The sequence below is a fragment of the Melopsittacus undulatus genome, chromosome 4 (assembly GCF_012275295.1).
Source record: "Melopsittacus undulatus isolate bMelUnd1 chromosome 4, bMelUnd1.mat.Z, whole genome shotgun sequence".
NCBI lineage: Eukaryota > Metazoa > Chordata > Aves > Psittaciformes > Psittaculidae > Melopsittacus > Melopsittacus undulatus.
In genome coordinates, this window is record NC_047530.1 from 29,390,935 (window position 1) to 29,408,240 (window position 17,306).

Consider the following 17,306-nt stretch of genomic DNA (forward strand, 5'->3'; position numbering starts at 1 on the left):
AAATGATAGCAAATAATATTACAGATCTGATTTCTATGGAAACACCTTTTTTCTTGGCACATTTTGTTTTTGAGGTAAATATCAATAACATTGTTTTCAGATAGGATGTTGAAAGCTGACTGAAGTTACAAGGCCTGTTTCTGCATGGAATTTAGGCTTTTCAGTCTTAACTTGTGATTTTCCTGAAATGCAAAATCCATTCAGCAGGTCAGCTTATTAGTAGCACCTCTGCTTTGTGGCCTCTAAAGCATTGCAAGTAAATTTCCGTTTTAGTCAGTATTCTTTTGATTTATCCTATAGTTTTCTCATTAAATTTACAAGGGAGCTCTGATGGCTCACTTAATTGGTAGCTTATAGACAGTTTGCTGATAGCTGATATGAGACTCTGATACTGTTGAATTCTTCAACTGCTTAATTTCTTCAGTCTTGTAATCTGTTTCTAGAGGAGCTGTGGTTTTCAACTGATGTGTCAGGGAGCAGCAGAATGGGGAGACTTTTCTCCACCTGTGAGCTGAGAGATAAGAGTGACAGCAAGACAGGCATGGATGAGTATGCTCGCTGACCAATAGTGCAATCCCACAGTTGCCAAACAGAATCGGTGCAAGTCTAGTGGCAGTAAGACTAGCTCAGACAACAGTCCAGTGGTTATCAGACAAAGTTGTCATAAGGAGGGAGGCTTGCGGTCAAGCCAGGATTTGAAGCTGGTGGATCAGGATCAGTGAGGTACACAGCCAAGTACAGGCATACTTGCAGCACAGCTGACACAAGGATGAAGAATGGGAGCCTGAATTTCAGCTCATAGCTGGAGGTGGAGGAGGCCCCTGACAAAGTTCCACAGAGGTTACGCAACTGCATTGTGTCACTATTGATCTTGGGCACAGATGCAGTAACTCCTAGGACTGGGGAAATAAGTTGTACAGTCTGTTGATAAGTTTGGGGCCTTGACAGGTTTATCCTAGGAAAGTTTTCATTTTTTATGCCTATAGCCGAACTAAGTTACAGCTTTTAGAACTCTAATTACACCCCTTCAGGGCTGTATGAGATAGCAACAATAGGGATACTGACCTTTGTCTGCTAGAAATTGTGCTATATGTTTTTATTTCTGGTTGGTCTTATTTGCTACAGTACTGATAGTGTCCAGACAGGGTGTAATTAATGTAACCTGGAACTTAATTTTGACTTCAAAGTTCCTTTAGCAAAGGAATAAAGACAACTTTGGACTTGAAACATTTGTTTAGAGATAAGGAAAGTAGTTTTACTCCAACATGTTTCCCTGGTTTAGTCAAATGAAAAGCAGTGAGACTTCTCACGGTACAAATGCTGGCATATATTGATACCTAGAAATGATCTAACACTTCAGGCTTTTAAGGATTTAAAGAAGAGGATTATAAGTTCCTGTTGAAAGGGCAAGAAAATTATATTTGATAATCTGAGAAACTTTTTAGGCGGGCCCATACCCCTAGTTAAGCCTGAATCTTACTCCTGAATGCTGTAGAATAATACCCTTTCTAGCTTTTACTGTCTGAATCTGCCTATTTCTCAACTGATTATTTTTTTCTTCAACAACTTCATAAAAATAGGAGATTGAATTATGTTTCTGTCAATTTCCAAATATGCATTGGATAAATGAAAATTATTAGTAGGGACAATTTCTTGTGTGTTGTTTAAAGTGTTCTTCCTTATTAACTAATAAATTGGTAAAACTATAAAATAGGAGGGTCATTTGGCATGCTGCTGTGGCTGAAGCTATTCCTACTACATTGATACTGATAAATATGTATCTTGGAGATTTCAGGAACCTCGCAAAAAGCATATTAGTGTTATTCTTCAAGAGAATAGTAACAGTACTGCCTACTTAGCATGTTTCCAGTACTGTTGCCTTTTGCTGCCATTTCTAGTTCTGAATTTGAGTCTGTTTTCTGGCCTACCTTCTTGAATGAGACCTTCTGTGGAAGTGTAATTTGCAGGTTTCATTTGGGATGACATGTTCTTCACTGGGTGAAGCGTTACAGTCCGATCCAGGTATCAGTTACAAGTATTTAAGCAAGAGGTGTTGGGACTCTGCATGTTCAATTTAAGTTAGTGGCAGGAGCTATTAAATATTTTATTACCATATTAAATGCTCCATAATACTAAGTTAGTTGACATCACTGAAACTTCAGAACAGAATAATATCATCTATTGTGTGTCTCTTGTTTGAGCAGACCGACTTCTGCTAGGCTCTTGTAGCTGGTGCAAAAGAAAGAGCAGACTTCACCACATAAAGTGAAGACCATGTGAGAAGCATATGAGAATTCATAGAAATTGTTCAGTGGGTTTACTTTACAGGTTTTGTAAAGTAAACTTTTTTACTTAAGAAACAGATTTTTTTTCCCATTAGTATATTGATAATCATATCACAAACCAGTCATTTGAGGAACTTTGCAAGCAGTTCTGGATTTATCTCATATAACATTGCCGTCTGTGACAATATCCAGCAATCATCTTGGCTGAACTTCTTGAGAGCCAGAAGCACAGCATCCCTGCAGATCTTACTCTAGAAGACAAGTTGGAAATGCACCATCTTGTGCAACAATTACAATAATGTGGTGTTAAAGAAATTTTAGCATCTGCAGTTCATTTCTCTTCCATGTGGTCTCTTCCCCAGTTCTCAGTCTTCTGTGCAAAGACACCTCTCTTTGGTATCTTCATCTCCCAAGAAATTTCCACATTATTTATATGGTAGTATAAGAAGACTTACTGTCCATTGGAGAAGAAAACTTGGGTTCTAAATACTTATGAATAACAATCAAGATTACAGATTTTTGTGTGCTAGAATGTTTATTCACTAAATAGAATTCAGAGCAAGTTCTTTATATAGATCATAACTGCCAGTTCCAAAAAGTTGGTTTGAAAATTTAACTCTTCTGGAGACTGGCTTTTTGTGATATATATTACATGCAGACTGCCTCCAGTTTATTGTAGGTGAGAAGCATTTTCACAAAAGTTGTGGGATTTACCTGCAGCCCTGAGTATTTTAATAAAGTTAGAGAAATACTAATAGCTCACATGACTTTTGATGTACACATTCATATGAAGTACAACCTCTTAGGTGATTTTTTTTTAGGAGAAGATGCAAGAAGTGCAGAGTTTTAGCTAAACTATGATTTTCATCAATTTGTTCTTTCACCTATGTGCCTGATCTAAAAGTTGGTATAGAGAATTTGACAACCCATGCTATAAGGAGGACTTGTCCTTGACTTTTACATACAAAGACCATATGTGTATTAGGTTAAAAAGGTTGTTTAAACTTGCTGTGCAATTTCATAGTACCTTCAACAATAGTTAAACATTCCTCTGTCTTGCTATGTCATAGCTGGGTCTTGCAGGGTCGGTCGGGCTGGGGCGCAAAGTGGGGGCTGGGTGTGTGCTGTGACTGGCCAAGGTGCCACACACTGCCCACTTTATATCTGACATGCTTAAGAGGTAGGCCAGTGCCAACCTCATGAAATTCAACAGTGAAGTGCAAGGTCCTACACCTGGGTCAGGTCAGTCCCAGGCACAGCTACAGGTTGGACGGAGAAGAGATTCAGAGCAGACCTATGGAGAAGGGCTTGGGGCTGTTGGTGGATGAGGAACTGAACATGGGCCAGAAGTGTGCACTCACAGCCCACAAGGCCAACTGTATCCTGGGCTGCATCTAAAAGAGTATGACCAACAGTTCAAAGGAGGTGATCCTGCTCCTCTACTCTTGCTCCTGTGAGACCCTACTTGGTGTATTGTGTACAGTTCTGGTGTCCTCAACATAAAAAGGACATGGAACTGTTGGAACTAGTCTGGGAGAGGAGGGCCATGAGGATGGTCACGGGGCTGGAGCACTTCTTATATGAAGACAGAAGTTCTCTACTGTGAGAGTGAGGAGGCACTGGAACAGGCTGCCCAAAGTAGTGTAGTGGTAAATACTCCATCCCTGGCAGTGTTCAAGGCCAGGTTGGACAGAGCCTTAGGTGACATGGTCTAGTAGGAAACAGGGGGATTGGAATTAGATGATCTTAAGGTCCTTTCCAACACAAACATTTTATGATTCTGTGATTTTTTGAAACCTTCATAGTGATGTAGTATTAAATGAATGAAACAGTTTAATTTCCCAACTAGCAAGGATGGACAAGAACAGGAATCTCCTAAGAATGTTACTGAAATCTGTTGAATAACCCTACCAAAATATGCATACTAATTCTATTATTTCTCTGTAATAAGAATGTGACAAGAACCAGTAAGTAATTCTTGTCTGGATTGGAGAATTTTTCAATGGACTTCAGGAAAGTCAGTCCTGAGAGCAGCCCTGAATGCCTTCAGTGGGGTTTTGTCTGTCTGCTTGGTTACCTTCTGTTCAGTCCCACCCTCTTGCTCTGTGTCAAAAGGTGTTACTCAGGCACAGATTTGTTGGTGACAGATTAAATACATGCCATCAGAGACTGCAACTCTGATTCTCTGACTCTAGAGTTTGTCTTTGTGTTATTTGGCCCTACAGCACTTAGTGTTCCTAGGGTTTGGTTTTGGGTTTTTTAATATTGAACGCACTGAAGGAGTGATTCTTAAGCTATTTGACTATGTTCCTAGAATGTTTTGTATTAATACAAAATATATGGAAATTCAATAGCTGAGAAGTGCCCTTTCTATAACATTATGTAATTTCAATTTCTTGAAGTTCTTATAGTAGAAATCATGTACTCTAGTTGCTATCCAGATCTTTAGACCATATCCTACCATTGCTCCTACTAGCAAGGAATTCCTATTAGAGAACACAATTAAAGAACATTTAGGAAAGAATAACTTTGTTTTTGCTTGAAGTCACTAGATTAATTTAAGGAGTTAAGCTTCATGGTTCAAAGGAATATGGTAGTAGTATGGTTTTAGAATGTGTCATATCTGATGTTCAGGGTACTAGTCCGGCTCAGTTAAGAACAAAGTATTTGTGCATCCGTAGTTGGAGAACAGAAGCAGTCTGTTCTGTTTCAAAGGTGACCTTTCATGTAGCTGGAGAAGTGGGTCCTAATTGTGAATGCTGAAAAGAATGGCTTCAGTGAATACATGGGAAATCTTCTGGCACAAAGACTGTTGTGAATAAAGTAAGATGTAGGATTGTAGGACCAATGTGTACATTGGAGCAGCAGCATGTATTGTTTAAATGATATTTGTCGAGTTGAAGTTCTTCAAAGGTCATATATTTAAATGTTAAATAGTAAGCTCTGAGGCATTTTCCCAAAGCAGTATTTGTATAGCAGTTAGATGTTCTCCTTAGGTTTGGTGCACGCTTACAAAGCAGCGTACTTGGAATACGCCTCAGTATTCTGAGCCCGAGACTCCAGATAGAGCATCTGGTTATTCTTTGCAGGTGTGGGTTTGGTGGTTGTTTGGGTTGGGTTTTTTTTTTGTATAGTTTCACCTGTGTTAGTATTCTGTTAGCTAGCCTTAACTCACCCTTTCTGACATTCACGTTTCTGTAAGTCCTTTTTTCATGTTTTTATTTGGGTGCTTTGCTTTGATATGTGTTTGTTTTATTCCCAAGGCCTCTGAAATGAATCTTAGTGACTTTTTTTGATCTTTATTTTTGTTTTTATCGGTCAAATGGCATGCTTCACTTTGTTCAGTCTGTCTCTTGTACAAACAGTCATTTTGGCAACAGATGGGTGTATTTTGTGCTTAATGTTTGTATAGATTACATGTTTCTCTTCATGTAACTTCTAGTTACTGGCAGAAGTTTAAACAGAAATCTTACTTTCTTTAGTACTCAGCAGAAACGTACTGACGACATTAACTCAGGAGGTACTCCACACATCAGACCTTGCCTGCTTGTGTCTTAAACCTTTCAATGTGAATAATGTGAATATTTTATTATTTTTTTATTTTATTTTGCTCTGGGGCTGCTTGGGAGCTCCAAAAGCTGTTCTCTGACTTTCTCTCCTTCATGCTGACTTGGATCCCCCATCTGCCATGCTATGAGTAAGCATGGCAATCACGAGATGCACTTTCCAATTAGGCAGATCTTTATTTCCAGAGGATATACTTGACTCTTTTGAGGCCCTGAACTAATGATGTTCTTCTCTGCTTGCTGAAGGAGTTATAATAGCATGTAACAGTCGCTTATCCACTGCTCTAAGATGACATTTCTTTGGGAATAATGCTTTGGCCCTGATATTAAGACAGTTGTTGACTGTGTCCTCTTAGCTGAAGATATCTTCAGCCAAGTATTAAAAACAGTTTGTTTATCAGACACAGGCCTTTGTGTGCATGGGATAAAATATTGCAGGTCTTCACCCTCTAGATGCTGGAAAACATCTGTCCTGAATCTGTTGTCTCTCTTTTTCCAGTTCCATGCTCTTTTGGGTGTGCTAGGATGTTGAATCAGACATTTTCAGTGCATCTGGGAAGTGAGATTTCTATTTCTTTTTTGCGTCACTGGAAGCTGACGCCATCTTCCCAGCACTGTAATTTCTTAAATATAACATAATGGAGTGGCCCTTTGTCTGAAGAACAGGCTGCCAAAAGGCAGTCTGGCCCAGCAGAGATGAGCCTTTTAGGAGCGTATTGTGTGTGTGTGATTCCTTGGTCTCCTGCAGTCTCATCTAATTTCTGTGGTTTACTTTGGAATTACAGTTCTTGTCCCAAATACATTGTTATGACCTGCTGAAAAGTGTTGAACAGTTATGAAACTTAAATAACTGTTTTGAGCTGCCACTGTGTATGTTGCTAAGTTGAATTTACATAGCTGTAGACTAGGATGTGTACTCTCACGGACTCATCCTTGTATTATAGTATTGACTGTTCTTTCGTCAGTCAACCGTTATCTGTATACGTGGTGAGTTTGAATAGTCTCTGCAGAAAAACAGAATTTCATCCTCTTGCTTTTTCTGCCACTGGTATCATGCTCAGATTAGTCAGAATGACTGCAAGGAACTTGGAAACAGGGCAGTGCACTGACTTTTTTTATATTGCCATCAGTGGAGCAGAAAAACTTAAAGGTCTGTCCCATATGTAGTACTAGAGTACTTATTAGAAACAGCCTGGTAATATGTATAGGCACATCTACAATATCAGTGTACTTATTAGAAACAGCCTGGTAATATGTATAGGCACATCTACAATATCAGTGTTGTTCATCTGAGAGAATAAGTGTTAAGGGAATATAACTTGGTTTTCCAGTTTAAGAGAGGGATGGTTTATCAAAGTCAACTGCCTGCTGTTCAGGTGAAGCTGTCTCTGTTCACTGATCAAGAATTCTTTAACAAAACTCGCTCTGTATCAGTTGCTTCATGAAAAGATGTTTCACTCTTCAGCAGCCAACTGGTTTGAAGTAGCCACTTTGTTTACCTTTACTAAAACCTACGTTATTGCATGAACATTCAGGTCTGATGCTGAACTGGGTAAACTAAAAAAAAAAAGGTTAAAACCAGCTGTTGTGTGCTATAAGACTGAAGACTATTTCTAGATTATCTGTAAACATGGAAGCACTGCTGACTGGGAACAAACATAACGACAGTCTTTCAAAGACAAGGTCGATGTTGGCATATTTAGTTATTGGAGGTGGGTTAGTCATACGTCTGTTTTCTTACCTTAGTTTCTGTTTGCTGTTATTCTACAACTTGGAAGAGGGAACCACAGTGCATGTGGAGTGAGGGAAGAAAATGAGCATTCTTTGTTACGCAAAGAATTCTTAAGCACGAGTATTTTGCAAGATGTATGTGTTCAACGAGAATTCACCTGTAGGAAATCCAAGTTCAGTTGTTTATCAACTTCCTTTCTTGTCTTACATCTCATATCTTGACAGTATTAATAATGTGGGTTCTGGTATTCATGGATACATTCCAGTTTAATAAAATGTAAATTAGGGGGCAAAATACTGAATAGGATTTGGTTGTGGTTTTCAAATTTTTGTGGGTTTTTTTTTGAGGGTGTGGGGGGCCTGCAATTCTTGATTTGTGGGTGAAATGAGTGGTGAAATACATCAACTTTTTGTCATACAATCACAATATGGATGAGGTTGGAAGGGACCTCTGGGGGTTATCTGGTCCAACCCTGCTGCTGATGCATAGTCACCTAGAGCCAGTTGCACATGACCATGGCCAGAATCTTTCTGAGTATCTCCCAAGGAGAGACACTCCACCACCTCCCTGGGCAGCCTGTGCCAGAGCTCAGGCACCCTCACAGTAAAATTGTGTTTCCCAATCTTCAGAGCAAACCTTCTGCATTCCAGTTTGTGCCGATTACCTCTGGTCCTGTCACTGGTCCGCACTGAAAAGTGCCTGGCACCTTCTTTTTTTGCACCCTCCCTTCAGGCACTTATATACACTGATAAAATCCCCCTGAGCCTTCTCTTCTCCAGGTGCAACAGTCCCAGCTGTCTTAGCCTTTCCTCATACACTTCAGGGCCTTCATCTTCTTAGTGACCATTTGCTGGACTTTCTTCAGTATGTCCATGTCTTAGGACAAAAAAAGAAACTGTTATTGGAGGTAACATTCTTTGAAAATGGTTTAAAACGCTCATGTTATGCATAATAGTAAAGACTATTAGTGACTTCCTCTAAGAGGCATATTTAGCAATGACAAATTTACATAAGTATTCCTAGGGAAAATACTATAGAAACTGTATTCTGTAAGTAACAGATATAGTTGGTGTGGATTGTAATTTAATAAAATACAACATAAACAGAAGTGTCTAACAAATATCCAGATTTTGTGACTTCAGCTACCTGAAGTCAAGACTTTGTACAGGGTTTTAGGAAAGTAAATTCATGCCAATTTTTAGTCGAGTTGGAATGCTTTGCTTTCAGACAGTTGGCTTTATTGATGTTCTGAGGATTGCTGTAATCCTCTGAGCTTTTTTGGTGTGGTTAAATAGGAAAATATATTGTTGTTATCAAAGTGTTTTCTTAATGGTCACCCTGTAACAGTCATGAGAGGGTTCTGACAAGGCTTTTTGAATATGACGCTGGAACATGTAATGGGAAATCAGTGTTGATTATGAAAATGCTCAGAGGGTCATTTTTTATTTTTTTTCCTACCTAATGCTGAGTTCCAAAATACCAAATTTGTTGCTAAGAAATTGTTAAATTTGTGATAATCATCTGCTGCTTCTTGGCTTGGTTCAGCCTTGAATTTTAGCAGTAGGCCACTTCTACATTCTACAAAATGAAGCAATAGCTAAAGGATACAGGTAATTACCTGTGTGCATTAGAAGCTGGACTTCTAATAAACCTTATTACAAACATATAACTGCCTGTTTGTGACTTGCAGTGTGAGTTTTTCGTGTTGAAATTTAATTATAAGAAATTGTTTTAATAATACACCAAATTTCTTAAACCTCAAAAATTATTTTTGGGGTTTTGAATTTCGCAAAAGAACAGAAAATACCCAAGACATGAATTTAAGAAAGAAATAAATGTGCAAATATTATTTCATAAATTCCATCTTTCATATCAAAAGCTATAATGAGTGTTAAAGTTTAAAAGTAAATGTAATTGAAAATCAGAACCACCAGTTACATAGAGTTTCTCAAAACAGTTACTACTAATAATTCTGCTTGTTTTGAAATGGTTTTAGTGGGCCTTTTCACCAGCAGGAGATACCTGAGATGATAAGGGTTCTGCTGTACCACTGTACATGTTTATAGATGATTCCCCAGTCTGTTTCTTGTCACTGTACTTCTTATAGCCTAGCTTTATTATACAACATGAAGACAAAAAAAGGCATAATTTTGTGAATGATTTGCAGCTAACTAAATGCTAATACTTTTCATTCCTTTCTTTTGATATATTAGGACTAGAAATTGTTTTCGTAAATTTCAGCTTGGTTGCATAATCTTTAGTCTTTGGAGAGGCAGCAAGTGAAGAACAGTGGCTTATATTTTTCACTCTCCTTTGTTTTCCTTCTTTTACTTCTTCTCACTCCCTCCTCACAGCTGAAGGAAAAGTGAACAGAGGGATATATGAATAGCTTTAGATTAGCTAATGCCAGGGTCAAGGGCTAGGAATTTATGAAATTGTTTTTGGTTTTTGCTTTTTATCACACTATTTTTGTTTTAGATAACAGGTACAGGAAAAGATAAAGAGAAATAATAGTTGTGTCAAAAGAAAGTTTTTGGAATCATGAAATGTTTATTATTTTATGTTTTTGTCTCAGAAAATATTTCAAGATAATATTTGATCAAAATGAGGCCTATAACTATTTTGAACTCGGAATTTTGTCCCCCAAAACCAGTCACAGTATATGTATTGTAATAAAATGCTGATGGACTGCTTAATTTTTATGCCTCAGGGTAGCACTGAGCACTATTTCTAGTGATGGAAGCTTTTTCTTGTTAGCATAGTACATTCTCTTATATAGCACCTGTTTTAAACTCCAAATCTGAATCTACAAATGTAAAACCTGACTTTTGAAATATTTGCTTTTTTGAACACTCTTCTTTAAAGGACCTGTCAGGATCTCTCCCCAAAATGCTAGAAGCTTGAAGGATAAGGGAGGAACAATGTTGCATGGCCAAAACACATGTGCTTTCGTCATTAGCAAGGTACAGCATGACCTCATGTTGACCTCAAAGGTAAATCACTACCAGGGAACAATTATACATGCCTGTGAAAGCAGCTTAGTTTTGAACATAATCAAGGCAATAACTTCAGTGTGTAGAATAAAATGGAATCTACAACTTTGTCTTTCTGTTGCTTTCTCTTGCTTCTCTCCAAGTGTCTTCTTTAGAGAATGTTGTGGTTTTATATATGTATCTGTTGCAAAAGAAAATTACTTTTCTAGAGGTCATAATAAATTCCTAAGTATGGTGAACCCAAATGATCTTGTATGCAGTTTAGTCAAATTGCATATCTTACAATGAACTGTTCTTTTTAATTAGAAGGTTTAATTTGTTGACTATTGATATTGCCCTTCAGAGTTTGTGTCTATATTACCTTGGGGAATCTTGGTTAGTTCTGAAATGTACAGATAATTAAGACTTACCGGGAAGTTTGTAAAATTCCAATACATTAATTTTTGTGTGCTTATCTTAGACTGCCACACAAGCCTATGACATTTTATTTTTCCATAGAAGACTGTATATACTCTGTAGCATTATGTGATACATCTCTACATATGATGGCATATGATTTAGCCAGCAGTTCTGAGCTATTTGGAGAAGAATTGCTACCAGCATCTTGGAACTGTTAGCCGTATCTGTCCCATGCGATTTGTATAATACAATTTTTTTTATGTGATTTTTTTTTTTCCTTCCTTTTTTTTTTTTCTAGAATGAGAGAGCATATTCCTTCTGTGGAACAATAGAATACATGGCTCCAGATATTGTAAGAGGAGGAGATACTGGACATGACAAGGTATGTTCTAAGTTTATAGAATCATAGAATGATTTGGGTTGGAAGGGACCTTTAAGATCAACTTGTTCCAACCTCTCTGCTATAGGCAGGGACACCTCCTACTAGACCAGGTTGCTCAAAGCCCTGTCAAACCTGGCCTTGAACATGGCCAGGGATGGGGCAGCCACAGCTTTTCTGGGCAACCTGTGCCAGCACTTCTCTACCCTCACAGTACAAAACATCTTTCTGAAGTCTAATCTAAATCTGCCTTCTGTCAGCTTAAAGCCATTCCACTTTGTCCTATCACTGTATGCCCTTGTCAGAAGTCTCTCTCCAGATTTCTTGTAGGCTTCCTTTAGGCATTGGAAGGCTGCTCTAAGGTCTCCCCAGAGCCTTCTCTTCTCCAGGCTGAACAAGCCCAATCCTTTCAGACTGTCTTCTTAGGACAGGTGCTCCAGCCCTCTGATCATCTTTGTGGCCCACCTCTGTTGGGGGCCCCAGAGCTGATCACAGTACTGCGTGTGGGGTCTCATGAAAGCTGAGAGGCTGAATTACCACTCTTGACCTGCTGTTCATGCTCCTTTTGATGCAGTCCAGTATACGGTTGGCTTTCTGGGCTGTGAGTGCATACTGCTGCCTCATTTTGAGCTTTTTGTCAGCAACAAGTCAATAGTTCTATCTGAATTAACTCTTTAGGCAACACTGTTGTTCAGCTTGAGGAGTTTTTGTAAAATTTAAAAGTGTCTTATTTAAACGTGCCCTATTTCAGGTTGTCCTAACATAGATTATTTACCTACATTTAAAAACATCAATGCTATATGTTTTCAGCTTTTAATATTAATTAAAAGGCATATTTATGAAGGTATCAAGACTTATTTGTGTTCTATTCAAAAATTGTTCCAAATGTGCAATGGGACAAAAATACTTAGCTGACACTTCTTTCTAATTATAAAACTGTTTAAGTTCAGAGTGGAAAAATTACTGTTCTGTGGCTAATTCGGATATGTTTAAAAAAAAAATAAATCCCTGTATATCAGGGATATCTTATGGTTTTTGAAGCATGGATTGGGTTATAAAAGTGTCAGTAATTGATGGGAAAGATCAGGGCAACCCTAATTCTCAGGTGATATTTGAAACAAAAAAAAACCCCTGCTCTCCAATTCTACAATATTCCTAGGTAAATTCTTTGATTGCTCACTATACTGAGAAGTTTTAGGGAGTATATAATATCTTTATTGTGTATTTCTGTAGGGGTCATGGAATATGGTTGATCACAGTTCCTCTTATAACAGCTTTTTTAAGCACTGGAAAGTGTTATGGCACCATCCATCTCCTTCCTCTAGACTAACTGGACTCAGTCAAACTTTTGTGTGAGAAGGTTCTTTCTTTTCCTTTATATATTCTGCTTCCCTTTTGGTCTGAGTTTTCCTGTATATTTCTTCAGGTAGGGAGCACTGTAGTAGGCACAGTGTTTCAACTAAGAGTTGTCAACTTGAAGTACAGCAGACTGGTTACTTCCGTGATTATTCTTTTAAGCATAAAATAGAGTGTCTTTGTCTTTTCACTTTCTCATTGTCTCAAACCTGCTTTGTATTCCACTATAACAGCTGCATCTTTTTCCACTGTACTGCTTTCCTAGCCATTATTAAAAATCGAGTTTTACAAACTTACAAATTGAAGCTTTCCTACCTTCTATTTTTTACATTAGTCTTGCAAGTTTCAGAGCATCTCTCCCATGTATCACTTTGAACTCTGATTCTGTCTTCTGAAGTGCTTAGCAATTCAGTACTATGACTGATTTAAAAAGGAATATCCGTTCTGTTATTTTGATTGGTTCATCCTCCATTAGGTGTAGTGCACAGCCATACAGTATTCTATAAGCAATAGCTTTGCAGTTTGATACCAAATGTTAGCTGATAAGCAAGGGTGATTTTGCAGTTATGTGTGCAATTGTAGCTGTTTAACCCACACGCTTTTTGCCTCATCATTAGCAATGTGATGTGATGCAGTGTTAGAAGGTTTGTAGTGGATTTTGTACTTACTGTGAACCTAGCAACTCAGAAGATCTTACCTTTTTTTTAAAAAAAAAGGTAAAATGAGATTGCTTTATGCTGGGCTCTTGTCAATGTTTTTGATTTGTAATCTCTTCTAGATAGCTTTATTGTTTGTCTAAAAGAATTACTATTATTTCAGGTTTTATGTTTTTAAAATCTCATTTCTGAATCTGCAGATACTCCTTTTCTATTTGAAAAACACATGCCAAGAATTTTTTTTTCTTTATTTTTTCTGATCATTGCGTATTTGCAAAAATAAATTACTGAGAATACAGAGACTTCTTTAGTTAGTTCTTCTGGACACTCTTGACTGAATATATGAAGCGTCCAATTTTGTGTATCTTGAACCAAAAACCTGAAATGTCATAATTTCAGTAACTATCTGTATGAGTTCCTGTTGTCAACATGAGTAAAACAAAACCTCAGTTTCATTGGTTTGTAAATTTCTTGTAACTAAAATGGAGAAGTTGAAGCATCTGTAGTTAAATCAATTTTATTGAAATTACTAAACTGTTTCCTTTATTATTCATAGCAATATCTTTTCTTTTAGGAGAGAAATATTTTGTAAGATATGATGTATCAGAGACGCAAATAATATTGCTAACACATGGGAAGCCAAAGATCACATCTGTTACCAGAGAATATAAGATAAAATTCCATCACATTTTTGGGTGCCCTGATTAACCGTGATCTGTGCTCTTAAACTGTGTGTTTTGAAAGTTCCATAGTTTTATTCTCAAGCTCCTAAAAGCTCAGGTTGCACTACTTATTAATAAGGCTTAAGTTGTTGTATTAATTTGTGTACTCTTTAGAGTTTTTATCACTTCACAAATAAAAATGAATTCTGGTGGCAGGGTGCATGTGTGTGTGTAACTTTAGTAGTTCAGTTTGAAAAATTAGTTGAAGAAGTGAAGTGGAGAGATTGCAAAACAAAATTAATTTAGAAGATACCTCCCATCAGGACTATAGTTGTTTATGCTTTATTGTACCCAGGTTTGCCTTTGTATTGATAGGGGGGCTCTTCCATTGCTAGTTGCTTTCGAGGTGCATTGTTCATTCCTTCTTTTGTTAACAATTTAACTTCAATGTATCATAATATATACAATTACTGTTGTTCTGTAGGCTGTTGATTGGTGGAGTGTTGGTGTTCTTATGTATGAATTATTAACTGGAGCATCACCATTTACAGTTGATGGAGAGAAGAATTCTCAAGCAGAGATTTCTAGGTAAGATTCAAAAGAGTGAAATGTACATGCTTGCTCACAGTGATGCTTATGCCAGAATATATGTGTTGTGGGAATTTTAATCTAAAATTTAGGAATAAAATTTTGCCAGCCTGACATTTTAGGTGCTCCTCTTTTGTTTAACAGAATAACATCTAGAAGCATATAGGTTTTATTAACCTCAGCAGGTTTTTAAAATACTACAACTGACCTTTACATAAGACTGTTGTTTTAACTTCAATGAAATGACAGTTGTGTAGATATTCAGTACTGTTGCATGTTTACTGTTGAAAAGGAAGTCGAACGAAATATATTTAAATAGAATTATCACATTCAAGATCTTGATATGTAATGAAATGTGTATTTAGCTAGTGAGATTTTTGTCAGCTCTTGCTAGATCTCTCCATCAGGCTACAGATTTCAACTGTCAGGATGTACTCTACTAACACCTTTTTGTCACATTTACTATTTATTTTATTAGTGTATAATGTGAAACAACATGATCTTTTCTAGCCATACTCACCTGAGAGTAAATTAATATGTTACATATGGAAATAAGATATCCTATACCATTCTTACATGTAAACTTTTCATGATTATCAGCTTTGGTATGTTCAGTAATCCTTATACTTTAAAGGTTTGTTTTCAATGCCCATGGGAAAGCACTGGAGCATTTTAAAAAGACAAAGCAATAATCTTGCCCAAAACAGGTTACTGGAATCTCCCCCAAAAAATTAGCATTTCCTATTACTGGATTTCTCTTGGAGTGGAGAGTTGAGGGCTTAAATTGCACAAATACGTTACTGCTGTCGAGATCAGCTTTTAAATCCAGGCCCCAAACTAAGAATAGTCTTGCTCCTATTGGAATATATTACTATGGCTGTGACCCTCACCTGAAGTCACTTGATCCTTAAGGTTATAATGGGTAACAAAACATACATCAATTATTTAGGTAATATGTTTTTATATAAAAGACTTCTGTTCTGAATTTTGCAACTTGGAAGGTTGAGATCTGTTTATTGTTTTCTAGGTCTCTACAAGAACAGGAAACTTAAGAGGGCCACTGGAAGAAATGGAGGGGGTGGTGTGGGGAAGGGGAATCAGTTAATAAACAAAATTCAGGGCTTCACCTTTTTGGTTACTGTGCTGGAGTTACAACTTAAATTAACTCTTTCTGACTTATTTAGGGTTAGAAATTTTACTGATTGCTTACTTGGCTCCTGAGATTTACTAAATGAAACTGTGAACGGTTTACAAAGTTTTTAGAGAGAATCTTGACCTTAGTTTTGCAGATCTTACTCTTCCCCAAAACTGGGTAAGTCTTCAGAGATGTATTCCACAGGATTTGACTGTCTTTTGGTAGGTCCTTATGTGCTTTTTAGTATCTTTCTGATAATTTAAGATTAAATTCAAAGCTGAGAAACTGCAGGGTTGTCAGCATCCATCCTCTGATGGCTAATAACCTAATTTCTGATCTAAATATAGTTGTGGCAAATTTACTCCGTTGCTGATGAGTATGCTCTTGTTCTGGTCATTGTTTATGCTACACATTTCTAGACAGCAATCCTTTAGTCTTTCAGCTTTTCTTTTGATAAATTCAGAAGACAAATTCTTACAATTTCCTTTATTTAAAGATGTTCCCCAGTCTTCTTGTTTCTGAAAAAGCCTTTTCTTAACTCAGCTTGTGGTGTTCTTTCTTACATGTAGAACGTTTATTTTTGTTGATGTTTCAAGAGGATCTTGTTTAAAGGAAGTAGTAATTCACCATCTGAGCAAAAAGATGTTCTTTTGGGGGAGGGATGGGTGGTGGTGGTGTGTTGTTCATGCCAGTGGTGGACTGATAGATCTAATTCCTTCTTTTCTGTCATTTCTAACTGACAACCCCCTACTATATAGCTGAAATCTCATTAGTCCCAACTATGACTGCACTGGAAGGTGCCCCTGTCCTCATCAGGGATTTGGAGCTAGATGATCTTTAAAGACTCCTCCAATCCTAACCATTCTGTGATTCTATTCAGACATTATTTCATCTATCTTCTGTTACTTCAGTACTTACAAGACCCATGGTTTCCGAATCCTTTCCACTGATAGCAGTTTCTGTCCTGGATGACATCCATTTTGTGTGTTTGCAGTTTATAATGTAATGACTGTTATGTTCCTTTTAAGAGAGTGGCTTAGTATATGAGAATGTTGCTTTTTTTCTGTGTTCTGGCTATTGTGCTGAGTCATGTGGAACCTTCTGGGGAATGGTGCTTGCTGTGTGCCTTGGGGAGCAATGAGAGCATGGTGGGGCTTTCACTGCGGGTAGAGTAGAGCAGGCATAATATGTGTGAGATACCAGGAGGCTGTGGTGCTCCTGCAGCAAAAGCAGAGGTGAGAAGGGAGCAGAAGTACATATCAGAGAAGATGGAAAGAAACCCCTTTTCTAAGGATCGAAAAAGGCTATGTAGAGTTTGCTGCAGATTGGGAAACGGTTGAGCTACTTGCTTGAAAGCATGCCTGAAAAAAATGACCCGCCCTTCCTGACATGCTACCTTGTTAAATTTAGAAATTACCAGTTTCATGGCTTTTCAGAAATGCCCCCCACTTTTAGGTGTTGCTAGCATGAGTACACTGAGCTTTTTCAAGAAGTAACAGCTGAATTTTCAGTACCTATCTTTACTCTGAGCCTGTCTGGCCTAGAAGCTGAGATC

At 37.5% G+C, this 17,306-nt stretch overlaps 1 protein-coding gene across 2 annotated transcripts in view; it reads left to right on the forward strand.

Annotated features, from left to right (window-relative positions):
• RPS6KA5 (ribosomal protein S6 kinase A5) overlaps positions 1-17,306 on the forward strand; it is a 79,764-nt gene that overhangs the window by 38,066 nt on the left and 24,392 nt on the right. Inside the window, exons 2-4 of one of the 2 annotated variants that reach the window (XM_031049375.2) lie at positions 10,449-10,576; positions 11,274-11,357; positions 14,513-14,616. In XM_031049375.2, the coding sequence (XP_030905235.1) occupies positions 10,505-10,576; positions 11,274-11,357; positions 14,513-14,616 (260 nt within the window). In that variant the 5' untranslated portion in view covers positions 10,449-10,504. The remainder of the gene's footprint in view (positions 1-10,448; positions 10,577-11,273; positions 11,358-14,512; positions 14,617-17,306) is intronic. The other variant, XM_034062046.1, reaches the window with a different exon arrangement.